This window comes from Chenopodium album, chromosome 2 (assembly GCF_948465745.1).
Source record: "Chenopodium album chromosome 2, dcCheAlbu1.1, whole genome shotgun sequence".
Classification (NCBI taxonomy): domain Eukaryota; kingdom Viridiplantae; phylum Streptophyta; class Magnoliopsida; order Caryophyllales; family Amaranthaceae; genus Chenopodium; species Chenopodium album.
The window spans coordinates 75625740-75642340 of NC_137835.1; the positions used below are offsets into that span (position 1 = coordinate 75625740).

Genomic DNA, 16601 nt, shown 5'->3' on the forward strand with positions numbered 1-16601 from the left:
AAGTAGCCAATATTTATAATTGAGTAAGAAACTAAACTACAAAGGATATGAATAGGGAGAAAACAATATATAAAAGGATGTAGGGCATAGGTTCACCAATAAATAATACTCCAGGGTAAAACATAGTAATCAATCATTGACATTGCATAAATAACATGATTAACAGGCTCTCGCAATTTATTAATCAACATATATCTAACAGGCTCTCGCAATTTACTAGACCTAAGTTCTTATTGAAAATAGCCTTTAATATCAAATTAACATCTGCTCGATTCATCAATTTAATATTACTATACTTTTACAAGCCGCAATTGTAAAACATTATAACAATCCAATAAGAAATTATCATGCAATACCAATAATCAATAATAGTCAATCATCAATGCATCAATTAACCAGATTGTAAAGGGCTTTCGCTACGTATTACAATCACGCAATTAATTTACCGGTATTAAATCTCATCTCTCGATTCTCGACTTAACCATTTATAAATTAACCTGCCTATTGAAACTAGACCTAAACATTAATTCTCATCTCTCGAATCTTGAATCAATATTGTCAAACTCATGCATAAAAGATAGGCCTAATCTAGTCACAGAGCATTAATCCAATCAATAGGAAATTAATCTAGCATTGATAATTAACAACAACAATTTACCCCTTCATATTATTTATTAGATCCCCATAAACCCTAGAGACTAAACTACTCACACATATTAAAAACTAAACTAATCAAGGTAATAAAATAAATCATGATGAAAGGAATAAAATAAACAACTAAGATTAAGGGAAGAAGAATCGTTCCCAAAATAAATCTGGAATTAAAGGAAGAATTAAGAACAAAAGTTTAGAGAGAATTTAGGAGAGAGAAAAATACTAAGTAGAGAGAGAAAGTCTAAGAAAGAAGGTAAGCTAATAATTCCGTACATAATCGTATTTAAACCTTTTTAAAACAAGAATTAAAATTAAACTTAATCAGGTCCTCCAGAAACACGCGCCCGATCGGGCACGCCTTTTTCTTCGCGTTCCTACCCAGCAACATTGCCCGATCGTGCCAGATGCTCGCACGATCGGGCGCGCCTCAGCACGCTCACCCTAATAGTCCCGCTGCGCCCGATCGTGCTAGAGGTAGCCCGATCGGGCGGTTGCTTCTCCTTGAGGCTTGGACTTCGATTGGGCTAGATTTCTCGGCCCAATCCGGATTTCCTCTCGGGTCTCGAATACTTGGTCCAAATGCCTCGGGATCCCAATTACCGAGCCCTTAATCATCGGCTCTCACCGATCCTGGGCTCCTAAAGTGGTCGTGTCCTTCTAGCTTCCGTAGTTGATCCATAAAGCCCGGGAAAATGCTCCAAGAGTGCAATTTCCTGTAAAATACAACTAAAACCACGAAAACACTAGAACACACACATTAGTAATAAAAGTGGTCCGAAAGAGCCAAAAACACTACTAATAACGACCAAGGGACGGGGGTAAAACACTATATAAAATGGACATATCACTCGGGGTGGGGGAGGTGGGCTGGTCACCAGCAGCTAATTCAGATCTCATCATCTAACTTTCTCTCCTATTTCTCTCATCCATTTTCTTTTTTTTTTGGAAACTTTGATCTAATGTTTGATCTGAACTTTTTGATAGCTTATTGATGATAATTATTGATGTTAATTTTTGATAGTGTAATAGAAACTGGGTTTGTTGCAAGGTGATTATTCTGAATATTTATTGCAAGACGTTGTTCTTTATTATTGAAAATCTAGCGGATCAAATAGGTCCAAGAATTATGGGATGGGAGGGAGTATTAATTTTCAAGAAGCTAGCATCATTTCTAGGTCTAACAAGAGTAATAGGAATTTAGGAAGTGGAAGACAGTGATACATAAGCAAAATAGAGTGATATTGGTTCTTAAGATCAATGAAATTCAGCTCATGGATATTTGCGGTAGAATTTCGTAAGCAAAATCGAGTGATATTTGTGTGAAAACTGTATTGGTGAAATGTACATTGATCATTCTCCCACATGATATAAGTTTTATTTTTGCAATCATGTTGATTAAAGGGAAGGGGTTTAGGTGTCTACCATGGTTTGTTAAGTGATCATAGCAATTTAGGAGAATGTAGTATCTTATCTGGTTATGTAGAGTGAATTACATTATTTGTTTCCCATGAAGTAAAAATATAGTACTCCAATATGGTAGTTTCATGAGAGAGTACTGAAAGTAGAATTTATGTGAGGAATATTATGAGAATAGGACTACTGGGGGTGGGAAGAGAAATGAGATTTTGTGGGATAAACATAGCATGAGATTTCTTTTATGGTAAGTTAAATAATTATATAAAAATGAATAGAAGTTTTTTGTATGTATTTTCAATTAAATTTTTGGGAAAATGAAATGGATTGAATTTTGTTGTTGACTTTTGTAGGAATGTCTGAAATATATTATTCTTGAATGCCCATTTATCTTCTTTGGAATATTGAACTAATACTTGTAATTAGTGATGTTACGATACCAAAAATTGTATGAGTCCTTTAATTGAATTCTATTAACATATGCTGGTCAGGGGGCAATTCTCACGCCTTCCGTCGAGGATTCAAATTCGGAGGACCTGAAATCTCAGGAATATATATTGGTATATAATTTCAGAATTTTATGTTAGAGTAATACCTGTTTTTTTATTGTATAACTGTATAAATATGTTTATTGGGCTTTTACATTTGTTTTTTGGGTGTTTGAATTCTGTGTTTGGTAAGGGAATAATATAATGATACGGCTGCACATATTTAACTAATCATTTTTCATTATCTCGGCTCCATAAGAACATTACCCCCTTAGCTCTAGCTGAATAAGTGTTATTAATTTTCTTTGTATAATTTGTAATTAAAGTAAGCTATATTAATTGACGGGTTTAGCTTAATGGTTAATGGTTGTGTATAAGCTATTGGAATCAAGAAGGGGGTAATGGACAAATTAGTGGATTAGCTGACTTTAATATGCATTAATAGTTGTTCCAGACATTGCCATGATAGCTATGGACAATGAAAAGGGTCTTGCCACACCAATTGACTAATAAATATTTTTGAAAAATGGAAACCAGAACATAAAACAAACGGTTCTTATGGAGCTCTATCTTCTATGTGTATCAAATCCAGTTAGAGCTAATGTTATAGAAACCTTGACCTATCCTCTTATTTTTCTTACTTGGTTTAGCGGTACATTTGGGAGGCTTGTCAAGATTTGACTTTAATAATATTGATGGTAGCTGTCGTGACATCTTTGGCTCTCGGTATTACATACATCAGAGCCTGAGGCCTTTAAATTTTAGAGTTTAGGAAAAGGATTATTGATCTATATGGTTCTATTGTTATATTTTTCCACAAACTACAACTGCTTTAAGGTAATATTGTCAAGATAATTTTTCATGCTTTATTTATAGGGTTTTGGAAGTTTGAGAGGCTAATATGATGACTAAATTGAGGAGTAAGAGGTTGATTGTGTGTGTTTAAAGGTGAACAATTGTTCTACTTTATAGAAAAATATTCTGTTTGTTTGTAATTTGGATTTTACTAGAAAATATATGTAGAGCAAAAAATTCAACCGTATGGTAGAATCGTCATAGAAAGGAGGGAGGGGGAGTGGGAGAGGGGGGAAGAGGAGCGAGGGAGAGGGTGAGGTGGAGAAAGGGAATAAAGGAATAAAGGAATAAAGGACAGGCTAAGAGAGAAGAGGAGGGGGCACACCGAGAGAAGAGAAGAGAAGGTTTAGGACTTAGGAGAGAGAGAAAGAAAGAGAGGTAGGGAGAGAGATATAGAGTGAGAAAAAGGGCCCAGGAGTGAGGAGCCGGAAGAAGAGATAGAAAGAGGAGTTGGGAGAAAAAGAGAGTGAGAAAGAAGGCCACGAGAGAGCAATAAGGATTGAAAGAGAGAGAAATAGAGCAATAAGGGAAACTGGGGATAGGTTTTACTTTATTCTTTTATAATATTCTTCCGTTTCATAATTAGAAGCTTTTTGTTTTCATTTTTTGGGTGTTCATTGACCGAGTAACCCGTATAATACTAACTGAGTTATATTATGCTAATTTTTTTTTATCAGTACCAATAGAAAATGAGCTTCACTTCACTAATATAATTTTTTTAGCTTAAATAGATCATGTTTATTTTATTCATCATAATCTAAATCTAATTTCTATAAAATTGTAAGAAAATCTCGAATTTACTTTAGCTCATAGAAATGAAAAAGTTCTTTGCGGTAAGTGTTGTGGCTTTTTAATGTTTTGGATTGATGCAAAGTCACGACATTAAGTAAGAGTTTATTTTCATTAAATTTATAGATTTTATACTCAAGCTCCATGAATAAATATAATCATATATGGTAATGAGTTTATTTTCATTGAATTCAAAATTTTCAATATGTTTGGCAGGAAAGTGGTAGTGTTTATTTGCTTATTTTATTTGATGCTGCAGGTTGATGATCATGTTAGTCTAAAACAATATTATGGAGGATTTGAAGCCAGTGAAGGATACCAACCATATGAATATTGCTTGATCTCAGGATTTGAAAATAGAACCAATTAAGCAAGATGAATTGTGATAATACTTTTATAATTAATCAAAGGTAGCTTTTATTTCAACAAAGAATATGCGGTACGAGATGCAGCCTTCGATGATGTGTACAAATTTTTAAGGGTGAGCAAATTATTTAGGCATGAGCAAACTATGCGGAGGTGAACAAACTGTTTTAGGGTAATGTAATTTGAATATGATTTCTAGGAGTAAAATTCTTTAGAGGTGAACAAATTATTTAAAGAAGAGCAATTTTGTATGGGTAAACAATTTATTTAGGAGGTAAATTGTATATGAATTTTAAAGGTGGAAAACTATTTTGAAGTGAGGTAATTGTATATGATATTTAGAGGGTGAGAAAACTATTTATAGGTGGGTAATTTTGTATGATTTTTAGGATTTAATAAATTCAATAAAGGTAAGCAAATACTTTATGGGTGAGTAATTTTTATAAAGGTGAGTAATTGATAAAGGTGAGTAATATGCTTTTAGACAATATGAATAATAACATCTTTATACTTTACAGAACATTTTATTATTCTTACATTTTTCATCAAATATCAAATTATAACCTAACAAAACAATAACAATTATTTCTACTCCTTAACGATAAAACAACAATTAGTATTATTCACTTACGCTACCTCATTATCGACAGTTAACATTAGTTATTGGGCTATAATCTTTTAAGTCTTAGACTCAAAATTATCGACAGTTAACAATTATTTCGTAACAGTTAACAATTATGACTTAGGGCCGTGACACCATCAAATATTAGAAAGTCGCTTTTCGTAACTTTTCTTATATGCACAATATCTATACACACGTGTGTGAATCGTTTTTTTTTTTTTTTTTATTTTTTATTTTTAGACAACGATTTGTCACATAACATAATATTTCTTTTAAATAATACATAAAAATTATTAAGATTGATATTTAACAAAAATTAGACCATACATCAAGAAATTATGACGCTCTACGATAAATCTGTATCTCCTAATCTTAGGCAATAATAAGATTCAAATATTTACAAATTTTACGACCTCTCATTGAATATCTAGCTACATCTAAACCCGGTTTTAACACAAACACCCTTTACATACACTAGCTAAATTAGATTAGTACGACCCATCTATTTAACGACAACATTAATCACACTCATTCCGTGTTTATTGGGCTATCGCGCGCGATGGCTTAACTAGTATTAGTAAAAAGTCAATATCCAAATCGGTTACTTAATGGGGTCAGATTAGATCAAGTTGGGTGATACGGAGTACACTTTATTTGCTTGATTTAAGACAGGAAGAGAGTCGACGTGGAGGAATATGTAAGAATGTAACCTTCCTGAACTCATCATCTTCTTTCTTCTTCCCCACTCATTCAAATACCAAACTACCAATACCAGAAATCACTTCACAAAGCTCTGCTCTGCTACAACAATGGCGAAACTCCTTCATTCATCTCCTCGCTTCCACTCAATCCACCGCCATAGCTTCCACCTTCTCTCCACTCTCTCTCCTCCACCTCCACTTCCTCTCTCTCCCTCCCACTTTCTCTCTCCTCCTCCTCCTTCTTCCTCTTTCTCTCTCTCCTCCTCTCTTCGCCTCGCTCCGATTCTTCGTCGCCGCAATTTCAATTTCTCCACCAACGCTTTCGATTCCGATTCTAATTCTAAGGTTAAGGTTGAAGAAAAGCTTGATGAAGATTCTGTGAATGGCGCTCCTAAATCGGAGGAAGTTTTTCCTAGTGGTGAATTTGAATTCAAAGAATTTGGCGCTTGGAAGAGTTTTGTTGTTAAATGTCGGATGCTCATTGCTTTTCCTTGGCAACGGGTTAAGAAGAACAGTGTTTTCACCATCAAATTACGTGGCCAGGTTTATTTCTCCATCTTTTAATTATTTTTTTATTATTTTCTCGAGATTTCCTTTATATTAATTTCGGAATGATTGACAAAATCACGCGTTCATATAGTGTTGTTTAATTATTATTAATTGCTTAACTAGTTTTTGGGCTCGAGCAATGTCTCGAGTTATTGCATGATCAATTATACTTAATGTGTTGATTTTTAGATTCTTGTGATGATATTTGTTTATGTTTTGTGAAGTTCAGATTTCTGATCAGTTGAAATCTCGGTTTTCGCAAGGGTTGTCTCTGCCACAAATATGTGAGAATTTTATAAAGGCAGCTTATGATCCTAGGATTTCTGGGGTTTATCTTCATATTGAATCTTTGAATTGTGGATGGGGTAAAGTTGAGGAAATTCGGAGACATATTTTGGATTTCCGGAAGTCTGGTGAGCATATTGTGTCACTTTCCTTGTGTTTGTGTTTATAATTCTTTGGTTTTCGATGCTAATAGTTTATTGCAACTAACAATGGATGGAAATTAGCACAATACATTAGGTGTTCGCTTCAGCTTGCTCGATTAGATGGCATTGACATAATGTTTAGGTGTTGATAAAGTTTAAAAAGTTAGGAGAAATTTTGGCCTTAGTTTGTTTTTTGCAAATTATAAAAGGACTTGTATGGAAGTTAAGGAATAATTGGTATTTGTTTCGCTAAGTATCAATTCCATGGAAATGGAACGTGTATGTCATATCTTTATATAATAATGAGGATGAATCTTGTTGAATGATATGACTTGTTTGGTCGCTCCTAGAGTCCTAGGATGGCTAGCAGTGGCACTGCAGCCTGTAAAGACCTTCCATGAACCTCGTGCTAACTTTGTGCTGCCATTCATTATTTCACCTTTACAGACCTTTCACACTTATGTGACAGCAGCTTGTAAAGACCTTCCATGGATCTCGTGCTAACTTTGTGCTGATCATCTTCATTCTTTTACCTTTGAAGACCTTCCACATCTAAGTGATATGTTGCTTTTGCAGGAAAGTTTGTCGTGGGGTATCTTCCAACATGTGGAGAGAAAGAGTATTATCTAGCTTCTGCCTGTGAAGAGGTATATGCACCTCCAAGTGCTTATTTTCGGCTGTATGGTTTGACTGTTCAAGCATCATTTCTTGGAGGTATGTTTTGGTTGGCATTGCTTACCTTTTTGTGCTCTAGCGTTGCAATTAATACTCTCTTGGGAACATCTTGCTCTAGTAGAATTCGTATATGATTGTCTGCATGTTGAGCATAAACCTTTTGCTAAAGAAAAATATATTGTTACAGTTCTTGTTTCAATCATTTTGTGGTATTCTAAGTTTTCGGTTGACAGTAGCTCTTTTTTTTTTTTTTTTTGTTTTTTTCATGAATATAGCTAGGATTATTTATTGTCATGCAATCATGCACTGTTTAGCATTGACAATTTAATCTCTGCATACAGGTATCTTTGAGAAAGTAGGTATTGAACCACAGGTTGAGAGGATTGGGAAGTTTAAAAGTGCTGGAGACCAGCTTACACGCAAATCTATATCTGAAGAAAATCGAGAGATGTTGACTACATTGCTTGATAATATCTATGGAAATTGGCTTGATAAAATTTCAGCTGCTAAAGGTGATTTGCCATTGTCTGCTTACACTTGATTATAAAAGCCATCTTAATCATGGGCTGACATGACAAAAAATGCTTTACAGTTTCTGTACTGAAACTTCTGTACAGGAAAAAACAAAGATGATGTTGAGAAGTTCATCAATGAAGGAGTATACAAAATTGAAAGGCTTAAAGAGGAGGGATGGATAACAAATATTAATTACGATGATGAGGTATGAAACCACTCCTTATTAGAGACCTTTTTCTATAGACTTTAGAGTTCATGAAATAACACACATCTTTTTCTAGTTCATTATAATAGCTTACCATCCATCATAACACTTCATTTCCAGCTACATGTCAATCATCTTTTGCTTTCGATACCACAAATGACACACTTAGTCATGTTTATGTAGGTGGTTTCGATGTTGAAAGAAAGATTGGGGATTGAGAAGGAAAAGAAACTCCCCATGGTTGATTACAGGTATTTATTTTAGTATAAACAAGAAAATATGTCATAAATATGCATGTGTCACACTTATTAGAAAATATCTCTGTGAATTTTACTTGTGACATGGATGAAAGTGATTACGAGCTTTGCAAGTAGGTGAAATTGGGCTCATTTTTTATGTCCTAGAATATGATTTTGAATGGTTACGGTTTTAAAAATATTACAATTCCTTAAAAACTTAGAAAAAGAGTGTGGTCATACATGGAAATTATCCCGATAATTTAATAAATTTTATAGTATATACTTGATTCTAAAGCCAAGAAATTAATTAACATTAGGTTAGATTTTCATTTCAGAATTTATCTCTATCTTTCCACTGTAGGAGTAATGGGTAGGTGCTAAATCTAGTTTTATGTGGAGCAGTGGAGTTTAATTCATTTCCAAAGATCTAAGTATGATTTTTTTTTTTTTTTTTTTTGTGGGGGGGGGGGGGGTAAGATAGTTATTGTACTTAATCACCTCAAAACCAAGCTACCATTTACAAAGTCAAATGGGATGGACATGGACTTCCCTTCTCTCTCACAACAATTACAACACTAGCTAGTATCAGCACAAGCTATTTACCTGATTAAGCCACTGTTTATCTGACCTAGTTAATTACTTAGATTACTAGGAAGGATAACATAAAGGCACATCTTGATCTCAAGTTATTTACAATTGATCAAGCCTCTGTTTGCCTTCTTAGGTCTTTGCACACAATTCCCCCAAACAGCTCCAATTCTTACCTTCCAAATACATTACACACTTGCTGCTGTAAGAGCATTATAAAATTTCCTTTAAAAATTTGTCCCTTTGAAGCTTGAGCTAACTTAGATGTATAATTTGCATAGATTATTTCCCCTCCAGTTCCTATGTGTCAATTCAAGCAAAACTGCCACTGGTAAAACAGATATACCTTAGTCTTCAAACATATGCCACAAAGAGGACAAAGATCATCACAGATGCTATAATTGCTAGGATGACCTTAGTGCTCAATCTTTGCAGCCATAACAACCTGAAAGTGATTTTATGTTTTGGAATGCTTAACCTATTCCAAACCCACTTGGTCCATGTTCTTTTAAAAAATATTTTTTCAGCTTTCTAGTTAAATCTTATTTTAACCAGCTTCCTCTCAGTATTACAGCTTAGTTTAGTCCCTCCATTCACATTCAGTCAATCCAAAAGAACAGGGTCTTAGTCCATTGTTGAGAAGGAATTTGGTCACTCAAGAAATTGTATCCCTGCTTCATTATATAAGTGTTCTGTAACAATAATGCAACTAATTTTTTCATTAACATCCATTATACAATTAGAATCATCACCACATAGCCAAGCATCACTCATATTATGAGCACTTCTATTGAGCTATTATAATTACCTCTCCGAGGGTAGCTGAGTTATGGTCATAGACTATAGTCTATAATATAACTAAAGTAATTACCGCTGATATCATTATTTTCCACATGTCAACCTCTTATAAAAAATTTTCCCGCCAAAACTAATTATGACATCATTTTTTTTCAACATAAATAAAAATTTGAAAATGGTAAATTAATTATACATTTTCCTAACAGATTTTATTCTACCTCCGATTTTTTAGTTGCAACTTTGGAATATTTTTTATCTCTCAAATAATACCTCAAAGTTGCAACTAAAAAAAATCGGAGGTGGTATTTAAATTGACTAATTATGCAATTTCCATTAGAGAAACTAAAGGAAGGTCGTACTATTTTATTTTCTTATAAACATTATCTTTTTCTCCTACTCCGTATATTTTATACAAATTATATGAATTGGGGTTCCACTTTTTATTAATTTATCAATATATTAGATTTTGCTTAAATCATTTGTACTACGTACATATTACACACAAATAAGTTAAAAATATTGTTAAAATCGTAAAATGATGTTAAAACCGTGCATCGCACAAACCTAATCTAGTTATAAATAAAAATACATTCGTACCCAGTTTTATATGCAAATGAAATTACTGATTAGTCTTGTATCTATCATAAACATCAAACATATAGGGATTTAAATCAGCCAAATCCAAGATTTTATTGTCAGTTTACCATTATTTTCTTGTGAAATTACTACAAAGAATTGGTACAGTTGACTAAATTGGTACAATATTTTGTTATTTTGATATGATATTTAGGTTGTTTTATTCAGAAATTAAACTGTTAGAATGGGCTGAAGTGCATCTAAACATACTGAATGGCATTTCACCATAATTGTTCTGCTTATCTCAATTTATCTGTGTTACTTATAATTATTGTTGACTTATTGGCTGTACTAGAGAATTATGTGAATTTGGTGCTTGTCTGCTATAAGGATATCAAATGTTATTCTTGTTTCTCTATGAAGCATGGCTATTCTGGAGTCAACTGGTTTTTACCTTTTTCATGAATTATTGCTGTCTTAAGAAAGTCAAATATTGTGAAAGTGCAAAAGGGGAGATTAGACCTCTATATTTTCCAGTGATCTATTTAGGAAATTTGGAATAAAATCTATGACAACCGTGCATTTACAGACGATACTCTGGAGTGAAAAAATGGACCCTGGGATTATCTGGAGGAAAAGAGAGGATTGCAGTCATAAGAGCCTCTGGAAGCATCAGTCGTGTTCGTGGCCCTTTAAGTTCGTCTACATCAGGCATAGTTGCTGAACAGCTAATCGAGAAAATACGTAGTGTAAGAGGTATGTCTTATATTTTTTGTCTGATTTGTTTATCCGTATCAAGTATGCATTATTGAATTTCTTCAATGGGTTTACTTTTGTAATTGTTGCATAAATCAGAATAGGTAGTGTACCAGAAGATAAAAATTAAGCTTTCATCTATCAATCTGTCATACCTTATATAGTTTTTTCCTTATTGATAAGTTAGCAAATGTCCAGGAAGCAGTGCTGGTGATGAACTGAATATAGCCTAACATGGCTGTAAGATTAGTTGTATCCTTAGTAGTGTGAAGATGTCCTCTAAATTTCTACAAAGTAATTGTTAATTTTTTTTTCTCAAGAATGACCAGTTTGTTTGTATTAATGTTGGAATTTCTGTCCAGAATCCAAAAGATACAAAGCTGCAATAATTCGAATTGACAGTCCTGGAGGTGATGCTCTTGCTTCAGATCTGTAAGTGTATCCTATTCTTACATACAGTATATTTGAATGCATGATTATATTTTAATTCACTTTTTTTTTTTTTTTTCTTTTGTTACTCTTGGATTCTTAATTACCCATATGTATCACACTAGAAGCCAGCTATGTTAATCAGCATCTTCTTTTCACTGCACATAACCGTGTCGGACATGCCATGTCTGAGCAACGTAGGAAACCAGGTTTAGGTCATCACAATTTCTAGTGAATGTATGCATAGTTGGCCTCATGGACAAATCTTTTGCTGTATAATGTACTGTGATGCCAGATGAAGTGATGAATATTTCTTAGCTTATCACCTAGGAAGTTGGCATCATGCTATTTTTTTCATTTTATTTTTATTTTTGGGTGTAAAGAGAGCCACAAGGGAAAATGACATTCAACATTTATTGTTTTAACACACAAATCAAGTTGGTAGATTGAAGACACAGGCACGCTTTATATGGTTCCTTGAAATGTTGAAAAAAAACTGTAAGAGGTTGAATTTTTTTCATTGAACGACAATATGAAAATATGTAGATAGTTGAAAAAACATGCAAGTTTCTATTTAGATGGAACTCATGGAAGGAGTTCCACAATGACAATATGTAAAGTTTCAAGTATAATCTAAAAAATGGATTCCAAAACTATTAAAATTCTGAAGTTGAAGAGGATGATTTGGTTTGTCAATTCATTTCTAGATAGTGGTGAAGTGTGATGTAACAGATGCGACATACTGCTTTGACACTGCAGTCTTTAACAATATTATGACCTTAATCATGAATAAATTTTCATATGAAAAAAGGCCCAGAAAATAATATATATTAATATGATCACAGTTTTACGTGGCATTAATGGATAATCACTTATCAAATATGTTCAGGATGTGGCGGGAGATAAGACTTTTGGCTGCCGAAAAACCTGTTATTGCATCAATGGGTGATGTTGCAGCTAGTGGGGGATATTACATGGCGATGGGAGCAGCGACTATAGTTGCAGAAAATCTTACTTTGACTGGTTCAATTGGAGTTGTCACAGGTTAGAATTTCGTATCACTTGTCCCATCAATAGGCTTCAGTAAATGACTCCTGTATCACGTGTCTCATCAATAGTTGATAGTTCAATACTCAGTTAATCCTTTATGCACTGGGGATCACCGCAAGTTACTCCCTTCAACACTGTACTTGTTGCAGCTGATTTTTTAGTGATATATTTGAAATAGGAGGAAGCAATTCCTTAGTGGCCTGACATAGTATGTGGAGTAGTCCTAAATAGTAAATGATGCATTGTAAGTTGCATAGAATTGGTTTAGAATTATTGGGAGTTAGGAGGTTGATGACCATCACATTGTATAATTGTACATCTGACTTGACCTTTCTTTTCTTCTGGTATTGACCTTCCTCTTCTTGCTTCACAAAGAAAGGGCATAATCTTTACTTTCTTGGAAAGGTGGGTCTCATGGATCTGAACCAGAGTACTCTATGCCAAAATGGGATAATTTACAACACCAAGTCTCACCCTTTGATTTCTTCTTTTGCCTTTGCTAATAATATATAGATTCCAGATTCAATCATGGCTTTAAATCTCGGATGCGGTTGCGATTGTGGTAACGGTCACGTAACCACTTTCGCAGGCAATGCGGCTATTGCGGCCTAATATTTCGGTTTTGGCAAGCTCAAAATCCTTCACAATGCAGCTGAGACTTAATGTCATGGATCCAATATATAAGCTTTGCAACATTTCTATCATCTAATATTGTGCATAATTTTAGCTGAAAAGGCTATAATGATTAATTACCATTAGGCAATTCATTGGTTGTTTCAAATATATAAAAAAATAAAAAGGAAAATTTTGGCAATTCATTGGTTAGGCTTGTGAGTGATAAATTTATGTTTTGCTTTAACTTCTTCATGCTTATACTTCTCTATTTCCTGATGTTGCTGAAGAATGAGTTTTGAACTGTATCTATTTGCTCCTGAACAAAATAAATAAATAAATAAATGCAATGAATTAATGGTTTTTTTTTTTTTTTTTTTCTAGAGGCGTATTGATTTGTAAAGTTGTTTCACAGCAGTGAACATATCTTATGGATCAAATCAAATGTTCATGTGATGCTTGAGCTGATAGATGCTAGAATCTATAGCCCACTTAGATAATTACTCAATGTGTCCTTAGCTGTAACATGAAATGCACCTAATAATGTAGTTTTGTTTGATAGGGAAGTTCAATTTGGGAAAGCTGTATGAAAAGATTGGATTCAATAAGGAGATCATATCAAGGGGAAAGTTTGCTGAGCTCACTGCGGCAGAGCAGCGATCTTTCAGGTGAAAGTTCTTGTCTTGCATGCTTGGGCAAGGTTTCCTAAAATGAACTACGTCTACAGATCACTAGGAAGTAGGAACTAGCATGTCCTTTGTGCTCTACATAATGCTACAAAAGTACTTGCTAGAATAATGACAGATTTTATTTTACATCTGATATGATCATTTACAACTTTACAAGATATATGTTTTGCATATAAGTGCTTGCAGATAATTCCACGATAAAATACATTATTTATACTTTGGGGCATATTATCTGATGAATGACAAGGTTTTGTAAAAATTCCAAAAAAAAAAAAAAAAAAAAAAAAAAAACAAAAACAAAAAACTCTTGGCAATTGAAGTCAATAACTTTGACAATTAATCTTCAGATTGTTGGGTTCTCAAAAATTCAAAAGTGAATTTTTGCTATGTTAAGGGTAAATTAATTTTTAGATCTTCCCTCATTTGGCATCAAAGGGCAAACTTTCACTAATAGCTACAATCTTAGTAACATTTGATTTGTTTCTCATTCTAAATGCAAATTTGTTATAGGCCGGAAGAAGCAGAGCTTTTAGCAAAGTCTGCCCAGCATGCTTATACACAATTTCGAGATAAAGCAGCCTATTCAAGATCAATGCCTGTAATTTTTCTATTACTAACCTTTTATTTTTATTTTAACATGGAACTATTTGAATTTTACACTATCAATACAGATTATTGATTGATTTATTTCATTTATGTATAGGTAGATAAGATGGAAGAAAATGCACAAGGAAGAGTCTGGACCGGAAGTGATGCTGCTTCTCGAGGACTTGTTGATGCTTTAGGTGGAATGGGCCGTGCAGTTGCCATAGCAAAGCAAAAGGCTAACATTCCCCAAGAGCAACCGGTATTTCCTTTCTATTTTATGGCTCATACCTCTCTAATGTTTGGTGTTAATTTTACTCCCAACTCTTTCTTTCTATTGTGCTGTGGCACTTTTCTGCCTTTTGCATTCAAAATTTCTTTCATAGCTCTTAGTTATTGCCATCTCCGTAAATTCTCACTCGTGTGATAGGTATGCTTTGTTGATGCCTTGTTGAGATAATGCCTTTGTATTATTGAATAACACTGTATTTATTGAAAGACCACATCTTTATGGACCATGGCTACAACAGTACGTCTTGAATTGCAATAGTAGGTGGCTAGTGCCCAAGTTAAATTTCACTCAAATTTGAGGAAGACATTTTTGTCAAAGATGTGGCCGTACTCTAGGGAAGTAAGGCTTGTAAGCTTGGCAGACCACCAGTCCTATTTGTAGGTCAACCACACAGCCACCATGCTTATTGAAACAAGGAATACAAGTTTTGTAATTCAAGAATAACAAATGCTTGAAACCTGTTTCTAAGTGTTGAAATTTGGGACTTAAGCCCCTCCCCACACCCACCCCACCCCCCACCCCCACCCCCACCCCAAAAAAAAAAAGGGATATTTTTTTAAAGCATGAGCAAGTAGTTTTGTAACTAAGAGCTACCAAGTGATAATGTGCTTCAAAATACCAATTACTCCATCTCTAAAAGTTCTTCATGATGACACTTTTTATGAACTCTTTATTCTGTGCCCATCTCATTGTTTATGCTGATAATGATGCAGGTGACACTGGTTGAAGTGTCAAGACCATCCCCTTCGTTGCCGGAGATTTTGAGTGGCATAGGGGGTACTATTGTTGGGGTGGACAGAACTCTAAAAATACTACTTGAAGAGTTGACATCTATGGAGGGAATCCAGGCAAGAATGGATGGGATCATCTTTGAGAAACTGGGCGAAGCATCGAATGCAAATCCTATCATAAATATACTGAAGGACTATTTAGGCTCTCTTTGAAGGTAAAGACCTCATATTAAAACTCAATCCCGACTGAGCTCTAGGATCAGCCATCTCTTCTTTAGACCAAATTGTTACATGAAATCATTTACATTAAAAAATTAAAAGAAAAAAAAGAAAGTGTAAAGCTACCTGCCATAACAATCCAATGATAGATACACCACAGCTTCTGAAAATTGCACTTGTGATTGAAATTTTTACTGGAACTTGCTTGTATTGTATTATAGCAAGAGGGTAATATGATATTTTTCACTGTGTTGCATTCTTTTACCGCGATTGTCATCTGACTTGTACTGCTGTGTTCATTAATCATATTGTACTTCGATCTGTTTATGGAGCATGTGTATGTTATGGGAAAAATTAGAACCCTAAGACCATCTAAATCATACGATTGCCGATTGGATCTAAGTTGTATCTCACATGAATAGCTTCTTTGTTCTCTTAAGGTTTACATTTGCAATTCTAGTAAATGTACATTGATTCCTATATAAGCATATATACAGTTAAAACTATCATAAAATTATAGATGTGACTGTCTTCAAGAGTTCATATTTATCTACATGTACATAAACATATAATAGTAGTAACTTTTTTAATTTATGTATTTTTAAAAATAAAATGTTTATACTTATAGGTAGGTAGATAGTCTTTCTTTGAATGGGTATATCCTTGAATGTTTCCAATACATCAAAATTCAAAAGCATTATACTCCGTTGCATATAAGGCTGACATACTACGTGTCTAAGAGCAACTCACAAACTCTAATAGCGAGCTAATTGTCA

The 16601-nt window shown here is 33.9% G+C and overlaps 1 protein-coding gene across 1 annotated transcript; it reads left to right on the forward strand.

Annotated features, from left to right (window-relative positions):
• Nucleotides 1-5900: 5900 nt before the first annotated feature.
• LOC145600934 (serine protease SPPA, chloroplastic-like) lies at nt 5901-16089 on the forward strand. The gene is made up of 13 exons (XM_081656809.1): nt 5901-6431; nt 6667-6850; nt 7442-7579; nt 7882-8052; nt 8158-8261; nt 8445-8512; nt 11052-11218; nt 11581-11650; nt 12537-12691; nt 13872-13977; nt 14509-14596; nt 14702-14845; nt 15589-16089. The coding sequence occupies exons 1-13, from the start codon at nt 5997-5999 to the stop codon at nt 15817-15819; spliced, it is 2061 nt and encodes a 686-aa protein (XP_081512935.1). The 5' UTR covers nt 5901-5996; the 3' UTR covers nt 15820-16089.
• The last annotated feature ends 512 nt before the right edge of the window (nt 16090-16601 follow it).